Below are 15,111 nucleotides of genomic sequence, written 5' to 3'. Positions count from 1 at the left end.
TCATATCATTGCCCACGTGGAAGCCTGAGCGTATGCATATCATCTTAAAAATAATTTTAAGCGCATACGCTAGGTGAATTTCCATCTGGAATTAATCAATTTCTGGGTTTTCTCTACGCTAGTTAGAGCTAGTTAGTTAGGGGGTTCAGGTTTTCCTCGGCAGACTTGGCCCCGATCTCGTCATCTCGCCCACTATCGCGACTCGCCCCCGTGGAACCGCTATTGCGGGGAAAATCCATCCAGCGTTTACATAAACCATTGTTGACTATGCTCCTGACACCAAACCTGGGACCGTCTGTCTCATCATGGAGGTACCGCCACAACTACCTCCATCTAGAGCTTCAACTCGCACACGACTAACCCACGCACTCGGTTCACAGGTTCCCAAAGCCCGGGGAGCTGGAAGGTCAGGTCCACGCCGCCGAACCGGCTGCTTGACATGCAGGGCCAGGAAAGTGCGCTGCGACGAAACAAAACCAAGCTGCTCAAACTGCGACCGACTGCGACTGCGCTGCATCTACAAACCCCCCACTGCCCTCGGTGACTCGTGGACTTCGCCTTCTCCACAACCCAATCACCTTTCTTCCACGGCGCATCCTGTACCTCAGACTTCCCCGTCACCGGCTATTAGTGCCGTGTCAGCATCGGCATCGGCGTCAGCAGCCGTTGCTGTCACTGCAGCTGCGACCGCATCGAATCGCTCGCCGGATTTAAACTTCTTCAACACTGTGCTCCGCTCAGACGATCGTCATCGGACGATCCCCGCCCTAGCAACACCCATTCAACGACTGCCCGCGGATATCGAATCATACTCGCAGTTTGGGGTACCGTTCGATATGCTTGGCTTTATGGGAGGAATAACTTCGGAGTTGGAACAAAAACACCTCGATTTGACGAGTGGACTAGCAGGATTCGCGTCTAGTCCAACCCCACTATCACTATCAGCCGGTGTTGCGGGGAACGTTACAGAAGAAGGGCAGCTTCCTGGAGAGAGACCGTCAACACTCAGTCCAGATACTCAGTCCTCGTTGACTGATGGGATGTCCACTGGAAGCGCCTCGGATGCGGCGACCACGCGCGGTAGCTGGTCTGACCCCGGTACCACATCGTATGAGGAACAGCTACTTCAGTATTTCTTGGGATGTGACCCCCCGGCGGGGATATTTGTGCCGGTATCTATGGAGTGGAAATATGTGCGACCAGCGGTGCTAGCATACGGACGAGACTTTAGTCCTCTTCAGAATGCGCTGTACTGTTATGCAGACATTCATAAGGCGGTCACCGAAGGAGGGAAACGATGGCGCTGGGCGCCTACTTACTATCGAGTGGCGAGCTCAGAAATCCAAGCTTGCCTACTTGGTGACATGACTGAGCAAACCTTGATAAAAATATTTGCGACTATCTTTTTCTTGATGTTATCTGAGGTGGGTTGCTTTTGGGATGCTTGATCAACCAACAAAATCTAACTACGACAAACAGCTCTTCTCGTCTCCCGAACTAAGTGCTCCAGGCACGTCGTATCTTCATTCAGCCTACCTTTTATTACAACGTTTCCACGGCCGTACACGACATTGGACAGGCCTTGGCCATTTAATGGTGTCGTGGATTTCACTGCTTGATGTGAAATCACTAATCGCAGGGCGTGAAGGTGATCCTTTAGTTGAACTGGGCAATATACCGGAACAAGGATCCAATTCCAGGTCACAAGAAGCACAAAGCTATCGTGCCCCGCGGATAGGCTCAATCGAGGAACAAAAAGAGGGAGAGGAGGCCGAAGAACAATTTCGCAGTCCAAGCTACCTTGTCTACGAGGCAATAGTGGGCCCGGCATTCCGTTTCTTCGTACAAGCACAGCAAGTTGTACGGCGAATAGTCTCTATTGACCTGCATCACCGTAGTCGGGGAACACTCAGTGATGAATTCGAAGTTCTTCAGATTGCACATAAAGTCGGTGCGGACCTCGAGACGCTCTGGCACCGGAGACCATCGGTGATTGATGTATACGGACAACCAGAAGCATTGGCAGACACACTCTGTGCTCCTGTTGCTCTTGCCGTCTGTCGAACATTCCGTCAGTACATAGCCAGTTTCCTGGCTAACTTTATTTATCTACACCGCGTCGCATTTGCCATTTACCCACGCACTGATCGTGTTAATGGCGCCGTCAACCAAATCATCCAGCTAGCAACTGTCGAATCTGCTGGTGCGGAAGAAAACCGCCTCCCTGTCAGTTTCCTCTGGCCCTTGTTCATTGCGGGCCTGGAAGGCTCTCTGGAGCAACGACAGTGGGTATTTCAAGAGATGCAGCGCATGGCATCTGCTCGCGAGAATGAGCCGGTCACATCGCTAAGGCGTCATCCGGCCGCTGATCAGGTTCTTTTACTACTGGAAGAAATGACGCGCCGGCAGGATGCGTCGCGCACTTGGGCAGACTCGCGTTGTGTGCGACGGGAGATTTTCTCAGATTTTTTCATTCTTATCTGATTTGACGTGATATGGATCAACATTTAAATCTGGATCATTCTTTTGGCGTACTTGGCAGCGAGGTTTTGCTCTATACCTATTCGAGTCACATGGTAATCAATTCTTTTCCAAGGGTTTGCATTTGGTTTGGCACTTGAGTGATGGGACTTATGACTAAAACTATTTAATGACTTCAAATGATTCATTTCATTCTCTTTGAAGCCATGAAACACAGGTAGAGTGTTACTAGTAGCATAACTAAGCAGATGTCTCACATTTGAATGCACGGTTCGGCTAGAAAGTCAAGCCAAGCTTTTGTGCCAAGTGGATGATCGTTAGTTTACTGTGGACTGCTCGTTCTCGTATCTACTACTAGTGCTAGCACAGCAAAACAACGGGAATATAACAGTGGGACCATCTAAAACACAGAAGCAATTAGACCTAAATAGGAAGCTGTTAGATGTGAATGATTTCTGCAAGGGCCGAGATGCATTAACCCCATTAACACCGAGGAGAGGATTAAACGAGGAATGACCAATTCGATTGGTCTATAGCCCGAGATCGGGCCAGAGTAGAGGATCGGGGTAGGAATGCTACGGGACTTGTTAGTACTTTTGTCTTGGATGCGTTGGTCACCCTTCAAATGTTTCTCCCCCGCATAATTTAGGGCAAAGGAGCTTAACCCAATTAAGCCCTTTCCCGGGGCCCCGACTCTTTTTGCATTAACACTTTAGTCTCTAACACTCTTTGCAGTCTTGCCTTTCTCCAATTCTTTTCTTTTTTTTTTATTTCCTAAAAGCTTCTCCGGAGTCGGACAATCTAAACCTGATCGAGATATTCAATTAAAATCTCGGCATGACTGGGGCAAAAAGAAAAAAAAAAGCTTGTACCTGTAATTTGACCGTGAGTTGCAACCCCGGAGATTTGTCGGCTCATGCACTCATAACAAACGCGGATTTGCTGAGCTTTTAGTCTACAATATGCCGACAAGGTAACCTAAGCAGGTGGCATCGCGCATCCTGACCCCGCATCTCACGGCCCGGTCTAAACAGGCTGAATGATAATCCCATTTTTCGGTAAACTCGGATATGTTCGAGCTTGGAATGCTGCTTCATTGGACTCATCGCAGGGAAGTGACCACTGACAGAGCCAAATAGGGGGCACAGAGCTGCACTGCATCTCCATTCACATTACCCCCCATTCTCCCCCTGGTCGATAAATAGTCCCTTGCTGCTCGGGGTTTTTCTTTTTTCTTTTTTTTCTTTTTCTCTACAACCCAACAAAGCATCTCAACTTCACTTCACCAAGCTCGCAGGTTGCCCGCATACATCATGTGGAATCAGCTGGGAGCTGCCATTCTCCTGGCCACGGTGCCGGTTTACGGGGCTACAGATTCCTCGAATCCCCTTGACCAGGGCAACAGCACATCACCAGTGAGTCAAATAATGATGATCATGGCGTTTTGTGTTGTTCAATAAGCTAACACCCATTTTTAGTGGCCTAACTCCGTCTACTCAAACGGTACCGATAGCAACCCCGTGGTCGTCGCAGGTTCCAAATCAAACCAAACCTCTCCTCCGTACTACCCATCGCCATGGGGTGAGGGACTAGGGGACTGGGAGGCCGCGTACGCTAAGGCTAGATCAATTGTCAGCCAGATGACCCTTCCAGAGAAGGTGAATCTCACAACTGGTGTTGGGTATGTCCATTCTTTACCTGTGACTCTCGACTGCCTTGACTAACTCTATATAGTTGGGAGCTCGAACGTTGCGTAGGCCAGAATGGTGCCGTACCCAGACTCGGAATCCCCAGCATGTGCATGCAGGATTCTCCCGTTGGAGTGAGAGACAGTAAGCCTTCCTTTACAATAACCTGTGTCGACATATACTAATCATCTCCCAAAAGCCGACTACAACTCGGTCTTCCCTGCAGGTGTCAACGCCGCGGCAACCTGGGACCGTACATTGGCTTATAGCCGTGGACAGGGGATGGGCTACGAGCATAAACACAAGGGTAGCAGTGTTCAACTGGGTCCAGTGACTGGTCCTTTGGGACGTGTGCCCGAGGGTGGAAGAAACTGGGAAGGTTTTGCGCCTGATCCTGTACTTTCGGGTGTGTTGTTTGGTGAGACCATTTCGGGTATCCAATCGCAGAATGTTATTGCCTGTGGAAAGCACTTTATCGGCAACGAGCAGGAGCACTTCCGCAGTGCAGGAAATGGCTTCCTGTACCAGGTCAATGAGAGCTACAGTGCCAATATCGACGACGTGACAATGCACGAGTTGTACCTTTGGTAAGCTTCCTACCCTGGTTACACAAGGTATTCTTTCACTATAGCTAACGTCTTGGTAGGCCGTGGATGGATGGCGTGCGCGCTGGAATGGGCTCTGTGATGTGCTCTTACAACCAAATCAACAACAGCTATGCCTGCCAAAACAGCTATGTGCTCAATAAGCTGTTGAAGGCCGAGTTAGGATTCCAAGGCTTTATCATGAGTGATTGGAGTGCGCAGATGTCCGGTGTTGCTAGCGCATTAGCTGGTCTCGATATGACAATGCCTGGTGACATCGAGTTCGATTCCGGTACATCTTACTGGGGAACCAACTTGACCGTTGCAGTCTTGAATGGCACTGTTCCCCAATGGCGAGTGGACGATATGGCTGTCCGTATCATGGCGGCCTGGTACTACGTTGGCGTGGAAAACAACTATGTCCCCATCAACTTTGATTCTTGGACTCTCGATACCTACGGATACGAGCACTACTACGCAAATGAAGGATACGGAGTGATTAACGAACATGTTGACGTCCGAAACGGCCACGGAGCCTTGATCCGTCAGATCGGCGCTGCTAGTGCAGTTTTGCTGAAGAATGTCGATGCGCTACCCTTGACTGGCAAAGAGAAGTTCACTGGTGTCTTTGGATCTGACGCAGGTCCAAATACATATGGACCCAATGGATGCTCGGACCGTGGATGTGATATGGGTACATTGGGCTGTGGATGGGGCAGTGGAAGCGCCAACTTCCCATACCTGATCACCCCAGGCTTCGCTATCGAGAATGAGATCTACAACAACGGAGATGGCATGTACCAAGCCGTTCTTGATGACTATGCCTACTCCGAGGTTGAGGCTGTGGCCGCTCAGGCATCCGTAGCCATTGTTTTCGTCAACGCTGACAGTGGCGAGGGCTACATCAGTGTTGATGGAAATATCGGCGATCGCAACAACCTGACCATCTGGCATGACGGAGATACTCTCATCCAGACCGTCAGCGCACAGTGCAACAACACCATCGTGGTCATTCACAGCGTTGGTGCAGTCCTCATGGACAGCTTTGTCAACAACGACAACGTTACAGCCATCATCTGGGCCGGTGTTCCCGGCGAGGAATCCGGAAACTCCATTGTTGACGTGCTTTACGGCAAGGTCAACCCCGGTGGCAAGCTACCATTCACCATGGGCTCTTCGCGTGAAAACTGGGGAACAGACGTCCTCTACGTGCCTAACGCCGGCGAAAGCGCACCGCAACTTGACTTCACCGAGGGACCCTTCATCGATTACCGCGCCTTCGACAAGGGAGGCGTGACTCCTCTCTACGAGTTTGGCTTTGGAAAGAGTTACACCACATTCAGCTACTCCGACATCACCATCACGAAGCACAACGTCGGCAAATACAGCCCCACGAAAGGCTCTACATCCGCAGCTCCGGTTCTCGGCAAGGTTTCCACCGACATTTCAGACTACACCTTCCCAGAAGGCTTTAAGCAGGTCCCCTACTTCATCTACCCATACCTGAACTCCACTTCCCTGAAGAAATCAGCCGACGACCCGTACTACGACACTGCCTCTGTCCCTGCAAACTCCCAAAACGGCAACCCGCAGCCCCGTCTTCCTTCCAGCGGAGTGGGTGGAAACCCTCTCCTCTGGGACGTTCTGTACACCGTGACTGCAAAGGTCACCAACACAGGCAAGGTCGCCGGTGATGAAGTTGCCCAGCTGTATGTGGGGCTCGGAGCCCCAACCGACGCAATCAGACAGCTTCGTGGATTCGAGAGACTTAGCATCGCACCTGGTGAGACTGCTACCTTCACGGTTGATATCACTCGACGTGATCTCTCGAACTGGAACACCGTAACCCAAGACTGGTTCATCTCAGACTACGCGAAGACTGTCTATGTTGGCGCCTCTTCGCGGAACCTTCCTTTGAAGGAGACCATCTCTGGAGCTTCGGCTTTCAACTAAGTCCATATTAGGATTGGTTGAATACTGTTTGGATGCTTTGGATTGAGTGATTGAGAGTTGTAGCTAGTGCCGTATAGGCCGTTGAAAATTTTGTACAAAGATAAGAAAATATCATATGATGTTCGAAATTGTCAAAATGCATAACCATATTCGTAAACTTTTATTATGTAGGTTTTGAAATCACTTCAATGTTTATGTATGTTATACTCTCAAGTGCTATGTACAAACATTGACGCATTCCTTCCATGTTACTCCATCTCATTCATCCTGGACAATCAGCACTAGAAAAGCCGTAGGACACTTGTTTGAGCCCAAAAATCTCGGATAAAGAAAAAACACGGCTTATGAAGCGTTATTTATTTGTTTCATTCTCGATTGGCAAGAAGTGCTCCAGCCCAGGCAGATCCAGGATTAAGCCGTTCCGGATACAGCTCCAACATTTGCGAGTAAATGTCTTCAGCCTTGGTGTATTTTGCTGCAATTCGGTTGAAGTTTTCCAAGTACAACTTGGTCTCCTGTATGGCTTCGGGACCGAAGGACTTGCTGGGATCGCTGTGGCCCCCGATCACTGCTCTAGGCTTCAAAGCTGCGAGCTTATCCAACGCTCTCATCCACTCGATGCGAGCCTCTTCTGTTCCCGACTCGCCCAGATACGGATGGGTATTTGCGTATACACAGTCCCCTGCCACCACAAGTCCAATTGATGGAACCCACAAGGCATTGGTTTCATCCGTATCTGTGTGGCCCAGCTTCACAATTTGCAATTTCTCCCCCTCCAGCTCAAACTCATCACCACTTAGAGGCTCGGCTCCCACGAATTCCTCAGGGAGTAGCCCAGGAAATAGCTTGTTCCATAAGCTTGCCATCCTTTCCGGGGATGTTTCGTATGCCATGCGGGAAACCACTTCCGGTGTAGCGATCACTTTGGCCTCGGGGAACCGTTTGAGGATGCTGGAGCTTCCAAAGAAGTGGTCACCATGTGAATGAGTGACAAAGATGGCGACCAGGTCTTTTCCACTAGCCACGACCCATTCTGCCAGCTCCTGAGAAGCTTTGAGAGTCAACTGAGAGTCAACTAGGACGGCTTTCTTCTCTCCATAAATCAAAGTAGAGCTTGTGGGAACCCATTTGAGATGATCATGTCCGGCGGGACCAGTTCGGGTTGCGCTGTCGCGTCTGCTGAAAAAGACCTTGAAATTGAGCGGCATTTTGGATTGTTAGACCTGTTGAGTATAAAACGAAAGAATGTCTGCGTTGGGCCATGCGAGTCGGACTTAGATATAGAAGAAAGCACGTGATGAAAGTGTTGCCGGTAAGTGGTAACAGTTTTGGTGATTTTGTGATGAGGTGATCCGTTCCTGAAAGGTCATCCTCTAATTGAGTCTCAACTCTTAGGCGGACATAAACCTCGGCATAAATACGACGAAATAAACATATCCGATCTCACTTGCTTCATGGGCGAGACCACATGATTTGCCAGTACTGAATCCTGATCCACATCGGAAATTGCGGGAAGTTGCGGCAAACCGAATTTCGCCCAAAGAACAGGGGGGAATTCCTTGGATGCCGAGGAAAACCATGCGGACTATTGTATGATCAATAATCATGCAGATCATGGGTCATTAAGCCTCGGAATACACGTTTCGATGATTCGTTGAGTGGGGCTGATGAACCCAGTTGCAGCTGCCAGCAAATGATGTACTCAAGCTAGTGCTTACAGCTGCCGATATGATTTTGGAAGACGAAATATAAGAGGACACATGTGTGCTGCTGGTGAGTCTTGCAAAAGAGAAGTGGCTAGCAATCTAAGCTTGATTCACAGTCGTTATGCCTCCTCGTGTCACATCTTTCCTCACTGGAGCCGACTGGGCTGCGAAAGGCCCACAAACTCCAGCCCAGCGGTTTTACGGCGCATATGCATCTGCCATCAAAGAATCTGACCTAACCGCTCATTCAAAACACCTATTCTATGCCCCACATGCGGTCTTCCACAACCAGAACGGCGTTGACTACCATGGCGCGGAGATATGGCCATGGGTCATCAAGTTATTCGGCGAGTTCGCTCGCCTAGACCACGATTTCCATGCAATCTGGGAACTCGAAAACGACGACGGCACCGTTCATCTCATTGCTCGGGTCACTCGACACATCTGGGCTCCCGGTTCCGATATTCATGGCTCGCCAACTGTTAGCCTTCCTTTGTCCATGACCTGCGAAATAGGGCCCAGCACTGCTCCTGAAGAGACCCCCGAGGGTCTACAGTACCAGCATGTTTGGATGTACTGGGACACTTACCCGCTTCAGCCTTATTTCTCCAAAGATTCCGTTGTATTCAGCCCAGTGAATACCGAGAGAGTCAAGATGTAACAAATAATCTGTTTGTGGGTGGCCACCGGAGTCGGCGGACTGAAGGCATTTCAATACCGCTAGAAGCAGGTTGTTTGTTAGAAAGAATTTGGGCTCAATCCTCTTGACGCTCTGTGCATGCCTTTATCTATACGTACTTCTAGGTCATGTTGTCCAATAAATCGCAAGTTATGGCATGTTTCGGGCATGAGAGGGTCGCATGGCAAGCGGCCAGAATCACTACCATCCTTGTTCTTCACCACTGTACCCGTCATCCACAAGAACTCTATCATTATCGCAGCCACCAGTTGACCCAGCCCAACCTCAAAACAGCTAATCGTCCAGCATGAGGATGGTTGGTTTATATCAGACTTTCACACGTTCAACTTCCATCTAAAGGGTCTCGGAGCTGAACAGACATGGCTTACTGCGGCAGATCCACAAAAGCTGGTTGAAAAAAATGCCCCATATCTACACGGCAACCCGTACGAAGACCGAAAAGGGTGTCTCAGTCAAAGTCTGATGGAGCATGGGGAGCTGACTCCCGTCAGGGTTGTTCAAACAAAGCATATGATAGACCGATTCCTTGAGGAAAACAAGAGGGCTCTGAACTGGCTAAGAGCATAGATGCATCCTTGCTTCTGTCGGTGTTCTGTCATGGTCTTCCCAACTATGACATGTTGCTCGACGCTGGGAATATGGAGTTCTTTGGTACTACATGATTGGCAACCACTGCCTTTGTGGTGCTGAGCAAGTCTTCGAGCAATACAATGATGATCAGGCTCATCTATTGCACATTGCATTCACATGTGCATGAAAATTGTACTTTTGTAGCGCTCAATAATTAGGTTGACATCTACTCACCAGGCCAATTGATACTATACATAATATGTAAATCAGAACAGCAAAGGCGGTCGAGATAAATTGAACCAGTACTACGGACCACGGGCGCCGATAGTTGCCAACCGGTAAAATTGATGTACATAGAATGGAATTTGCAGAATTCCAAATTACCCAATAAAATATTCTAGGAATTGAATATAGCTCACATGGTCTATTCAATGTTATTCCGACAGTAGTTATAACATTTGAAAATAGACAGCTTCTATATGTCTACTTGCACTGTATCAACATAATGTGGGAAGTAGCAAGCGAAAAGAGAATACTATAGATACACCAACTAATACTATGCACCAGGTACATTTGTCAAACATTCTCAGTTTGACCGATGTGCCTCTTCAAGAACTCTAGTTGTGTCGTAATGTTCTTTTCGAACCAATTTCCCGTATAGATATCAAAATGGCCCGCTCCGTCAAGGTAAAGCATTTGCTTAGGTTCCCTTGCTTTGCCGTAAGCAGCCAGTTGCGATGATGTAGTGACAAGTTCGTCATTTCCCGGAATAACCATCAGGAGTGGAGTCGGCGAGATACGGTGAATAATTGCCTGCCCTTCAAAAAGAAGCATGTTCACCTGCGTCTGAGTAGTAAGGAAGTTCTCCCATACTGCGCCGCAGTCGTATGACTCCCGCACATGACCATAGGCGTGAACGCCGGGGAACATAGCATTTGATGCTCCAGTTTGGGCAGCCTCCATGTCATCTGCAATAAGAGGAATTGTCTCCGACTCGGCACCAGCGGCATAAGTGCGATCATTCAACAGGGCTGGGATCCGGTGCTTGAACGACAAAGATCGGGTCTCTCCAGAAACAGCGGGACACTGCACGATGGCAGCCTTGATGCGCTTATCCACAGCAGCGGCGTGCAAGACATTTCCACCAGAAAAGCTAGTCCCCCAGTACACGATGCGTGAAGCATCCACGCTAGAAAATGTACAGGCGAAATTGAACGCGTCATAGTAGTCGGCTTGCTGAAGGGGCGGGTTTGATTCCTGGCGCGGCAGCCCATCACTGTCACCCCAGTTCCGATTGTCATAGAGCAGTACATTGTAGCCAGCATCATGGAAGCGATCGGCAAAAGCTGGAAGCCACAAATGGCGAACACCACCCAACTAGTATTCATATCAAAATGATATCAGCAATTCTTCTCCAGCAGTGAATAGAGCGGCAAAAATACCTACCCCGTGTGTCATGATCACGCATGGAGACTTCTTGGCTTGAGGGTAGAGCCAGCCCCGAAGCGTGGTCCCATCGCGAGCGTTGAACTGAATCTCTAGGCGAGCGAGGGCCATGTTTGCGTATCGTTATTGAATCCTTGATATAGGTTAGTATTTTCTGTAGTTTGAAACTTGGATCTACGACCTTAATTGAAAATAATTAAGAGGAAACCGGAAACTTGCGGCCCGAAAATTCCTACGCAAAATCCGTCTTGATCGACTTATCGTTTGATTTCCCCGAAAGTGGATCCTCGGCATGCATCTTGCGGCTTGCCACGATGGTGATTACTCCACGATAAGCTTATTTTGCCATGTGCCGAGGCCAAGATGACATATCAGTATAGTACATAACTAGTTGAGCCTCGGCCATTGGAATATAACTAATCCTCAAATTTCCGCTTGGCTTCGATTAGGGCTTCGGTCATTTTAAAAGGACAAGATTTTCCACAGTCAATAGTATTTGATATACCATGTAAGGCTCGCTTAGCCAAATCAAAGATGGAATTAGCTTTGTCACAATCATGGGTCGATGTACATCCAATCCATACTCTGATATTCCGAGGCTAGTCTAATCATTCAGCAGATAGAGCAAGCTCTCGGCCAAAGGCCACAATTTTCGGGTGATGCATTGGCTATGAGAGAGCAATACAAAGCTCTCGCAAACCAGATAAATGCTTCCCACAAAAGGTCCCTTGACCTAAAAATCGGTATGTCCCCGACTGGTTCAGTACGCCGGCTTTCAAACGTTGCGGTTTTAATGATATTAACTTTTTCAAGAGGATGTCCCAATCACGGAATATCTTGCCGCTAGGGTTTATACCCCTCCTCGTAAGGATGAACAACTATTGCCGGTTGGTGTCTACTTTCATGGTGGTGGGTGGTGTTGTGGTGATGTGGAGACCGAGGACGGTATCTGCCAACTCTTATCTGAAAATGTTCCTTGCATTATTGTTTCACTGGAATATCGACGGGCACCTGAGCATAAAAGCCCAGTGCCGCTTCAGGATGTGCTGGAGGGTTGGACCTGGGTGGGTTCCATCTTGACTCTTCGATCTCTTCAAGTCGTACGATACTAACTTTAAAAGGCATGGAACAATGCATCGATGCTGAATGGTGACCGAGCTAGATATTTTGCGATTGGACAGAGCGCTGGAGGTCATCTTGCACTGGCTTTAGTGAATAAGCTTGTCGCACTGGATCGAAAGATTGAAATCCGCGGTGTCGCAGCTCTTGCTCCAATCACTACTCATCCTGCCGGGGTCCCCAGCAAATATAAGGATAAGTATCAGTCTTTCACTGATTGTGCAGACGCTCCGCTTAACACAGCATTTGCTATGAATACATTCTTCGGTACGTGAGCGTTCCCTTACTGTCAATTTATTCAGCAATCTCAACTACTTCCCAGACGCCGTTGGGGCGAGCCCTGAAGATCCGGATTTCTTTATTATCAACAGTGGGCACATAAAGGATTTCCCTCCAACCTACCTGGTTGTGTGTGACATCGATCCGATTCGCGATGATGGCCTAGTGATGCATAGCCTATTGAAAGAGGCCGGGTAAGTGGCAGCTTTTCCTTTCCTTTGTGTTTATGTTTTGTTGACCACGTCGGTGCTTCTAGTGTTCCAACGAAGCTTGATTATTACATCGGCTTACCTCATGTCTTTTGGGCGTTGGACTGTAAGCCACCAAGCGGGAACTTCCTAAGTGACGTGCTTAAAGGTATCAACTTCTTCATGAATGATGCAGTGTAACTTTACCGAGAATCCTTACATGTATTTCATGAAGTTCTTAGAGATTGAATATGTACTCCCTCAAGTGGTGCTTAGTACTTCCCTGGGCAGATCGGAAAAGTACATATGGGAAATTGGTAACGTAACCGGTAAGCGAACGGGCCACGGCCATATACATAGTAAAAGTGATAAATTATAACTTGATATCTCAACAACATTGATATATCCACTTCAGTAAACCATAGAGCCCCGGAAATACCAAGTATACATTGCCTACTCCTTAGACCACAGGCCACCCAGTGGAAAAGTCAAGGGCATTCCATCCGAACTGCTTATCCGAATCAGCGTAACCAATGTCGGTGTTGATATAGTGGTAGTAAAGAACAGGTCCATAGGTGGGATCATCGTAAACACCCCTAAATGTTGTTAGTCAAGTATCAAGAAAGGTTCCATACTGAAAAACCTACTGTCCACCTGGTCCATAAGTAGTACCGTGGCTCTCCAGCACGACAGTGCCACCGCCAGCAGTGCATGCAGTACCAGACTTGTCAACCTATTGAAACAATTAGCAAGATATTTCCACCAAGTTTGAGATTCTCCGAGGATGAAGCAAGAAAAGAAAGAAAAACTTACGAATCCACTCGTTGCCGAAGTCGAACGACAAACTTTAATCTTGTACTCTGCTCCACTTGCGGGCAGGGATGTATCATAGCCACAGCAAATACCGGCAGAGTAGAACAAATAGTAGTAGCTGCCGTACTTGTACATGTAGGAACCCTCCTCTGCGTGGGTGCCAGAAGGGTTGTAGGCAATGTTGTAGGAAGACGAGGACACCTTGGTTGCTGCAGAGTTCAAGGGGGCCTGGTAGAGGTCGTCCCAGAAGGAACCGAAGTTCATGTAGTAAGTGCCGTCAACATCGATCAGATTCGGATCAATGGCATTGTACGATTTTGACGAGGATGAGACGACACCGATGGATCCGTGATCGGTCCAGGAGTCTAGGTCCATGGTCTTTGATGTTGCAAGACCGATAGCCGAGGCCTGCGATCCGAATGTCGAGACGGCATAGTAGACGTAGTACAGATCATCGACGATGTGAGCGTCGGGGGCCTTTTATGAATGAAAAAGAAAATCGAAGCATCAGTAAGATTTCCAAAGCTATAGATCCAGATATTTGAAGCTCAATTTCAGTTGGAGGCGTTATTATGTACTCACCCAAAGGTCAGTGTTTCCAGAGAGGTCAATGGATGACCCATCTGGGAGCATGGATCCAATCACGGTCCATGGCCCAGCAATGCTAGACGAACTGGCATACGAAATCTCGTTTCCGGTCGAGAAACGGAAATACTTGCTGTCGGATGAACGCTGAATCAGGGTGGGGTCAGACACAACACACTCCCCTGAACATGCTCCTGGGTTCGCATAACCCTGCACAGTCTGCGCTAGTGCCGTGAATAACGCCACAGATAGCGTCAAATGCCGAGTATCCATATTGCAACAGCCACCTGAAAGAAAAAGAAAATGTAGAGATTGTTGGCTCTTGCAATTCAGGGCTTTGTGATCTATTTATCTTGAATTTTAACATGGCGCATTCATCTCAATCCACTCTTTACCTGTAATATCGGACGAGGACTCATTCGTGGAAATCGGGATCTTGGCATGGCACAAAACGGATGGCCGGCCTTGTCCCAAAGGGTTCTTTTCATGCCTCGTGGGAGAGAATCAGGGTAAACAGCATGTGGGGTTCGTTTCTCGACAGGTATAATCCTCCCGAGAATGGAGTCTGGGCTGAAACGGGGCTGAAGTTCAGCACCGACTGGTGGATTTGCATAGGGGTGAATTGTGCCATGGCTTGGTATGCGGGGCGGTTTCTTCAGCCGATTAATTCTTGTACGTTGTGCCAAGCAGAGTTCATGAGGATCTTGGCGAGACTCCAGGGCTCGTCAATGGCGCGGTGCTCTTTATAGATTATTTAACCGGCTTTGAACTGTCTGCAATAAACAACTCCGTGAGTTTCCGAGGTGAGATCTTCGCAGCCCTTGGGAGGTTGTGTTGTGAAACCCCCCGTTCTGAAACCCGCTTAAACCGTTTTGTTCTCACCCCGAGACATCTTCTTCACAAATATTACATACAGGGGCAAAATGAAAGTTTGAATAAGATGAGAGATAAGATAACCAAAGGACAAGAGATAGTATATCCATATATATGCAATCCGGA

At 48.5% G+C, this 15,111-nt stretch overlaps 7 protein-coding genes across 7 annotated transcripts; 4 read left to right on the top strand and 3 right to left on the bottom strand.

The window, feature by feature from the left end:
• Positions 1–305: 305 nt before the first annotated feature.
• N7466_002191 (Zn(II)2Cys6 transcription factor) lies at positions 306–2,484 on the top strand (the record flags this gene model as incomplete). The annotated part of the gene is made up of 2 exons (XM_057161589.1): positions 306–1,424; positions 1,480–2,484. 2 exons carry the CDS (start codon positions 306–308, stop codon positions 2,482–2,484), a joined length of 2,124 nt encoding a protein of 707 aa, XP_057024874.1.
• A 1,310-nt stretch (positions 2,485–3,794) lies between these two features.
• Positions 3,795–6,706, top strand: N7466_002190 (beta-glucosidase; the record flags this gene model as incomplete). Its single annotated transcript, XM_057161588.1, has 5 exons — positions 3,795–3,896; positions 3,960–4,162; positions 4,216–4,313; positions 4,369–4,756; positions 4,816–6,706. The coding sequence occupies 5 exons, from the start codon at positions 3,795–3,797 to the stop codon at positions 6,704–6,706; spliced, it is 2,682 nt and encodes an 893-aa protein (XP_057024873.1).
• A 365-nt stretch (positions 6,707–7,071) lies between these two features.
• Positions 7,072–7,914, bottom strand: N7466_002189 (MBL fold metallo-hydrolase; the record flags this gene model as incomplete). The annotated part of the gene is made up of 1 exon (XM_057161587.1): positions 7,072–7,914. One exon carries the CDS (start codon positions 7,912–7,914, stop codon positions 7,072–7,074), a length of 843 nt encoding a protein of 280 aa, XP_057024872.1.
• Positions 7,915–8,533: 619 nt separating this feature from the next.
• Positions 8,534–9,073, top strand: N7466_002188 (uncharacterized protein; the record flags this gene model as incomplete). The annotated part of the gene is made up of 1 exon (XM_057161586.1): positions 8,534–9,073. One exon carries the CDS (start codon positions 8,534–8,536, stop codon positions 9,071–9,073), a length of 540 nt encoding a protein of 179 aa, XP_057024871.1.
• Positions 9,074–10,258: 1,185 nt separating this feature from the next.
• N7466_002187 (alpha/beta hydrolase) lies at positions 10,259–11,239 on the bottom strand (the record flags this gene model as incomplete). Its single annotated transcript, XM_057161585.1, has 2 exons — positions 10,259–11,059; positions 11,129–11,239. 2 exons carry the CDS (start codon positions 11,237–11,239, stop codon positions 10,259–10,261), a joined length of 912 nt encoding a protein of 303 aa, XP_057024870.1.
• Positions 11,240–11,662: 423 nt separating this feature from the next.
• N7466_002186 (alpha/beta hydrolase) lies at positions 11,663–12,915 on the top strand (the record flags this gene model as incomplete). The annotated part of the gene is made up of 6 exons (XM_057161584.1): positions 11,663–11,695; positions 11,745–11,871; positions 11,942–12,192; positions 12,250–12,514; positions 12,570–12,720; positions 12,783–12,915. 6 exons carry the CDS (start codon positions 11,663–11,665, stop codon positions 12,913–12,915), a joined length of 960 nt encoding a protein of 319 aa, XP_057024869.1.
• A 259-nt stretch (positions 12,916–13,174) lies between these two features.
• On the bottom strand, positions 13,175–14,385 carry N7466_002185 (uncharacterized protein; the record flags this gene model as incomplete). The annotated part of the gene is made up of 4 exons (XM_057161583.1): positions 13,175–13,310; positions 13,362–13,447; positions 13,528–14,004; positions 14,110–14,385. 4 exons carry the CDS (start codon positions 14,383–14,385, stop codon positions 13,175–13,177), a joined length of 975 nt encoding a protein of 324 aa, XP_057024868.1.
• Positions 14,386–15,111: the final 726 nt, after the last annotated feature.

This window comes from Penicillium verhagenii (assembly GCF_028828195.1).
Source record: "Penicillium verhagenii strain IBT 33310 chromosome Unknown utg000003l_segment0_segment0, whole genome shotgun sequence".
In the NCBI taxonomy this organism is placed as follows: domain Eukaryota; kingdom Fungi; phylum Ascomycota; class Eurotiomycetes; order Eurotiales; family Aspergillaceae; genus Penicillium; species Penicillium verhagenii.
This window is presented reverse-complemented; position numbering and strand designations above follow the sequence as displayed.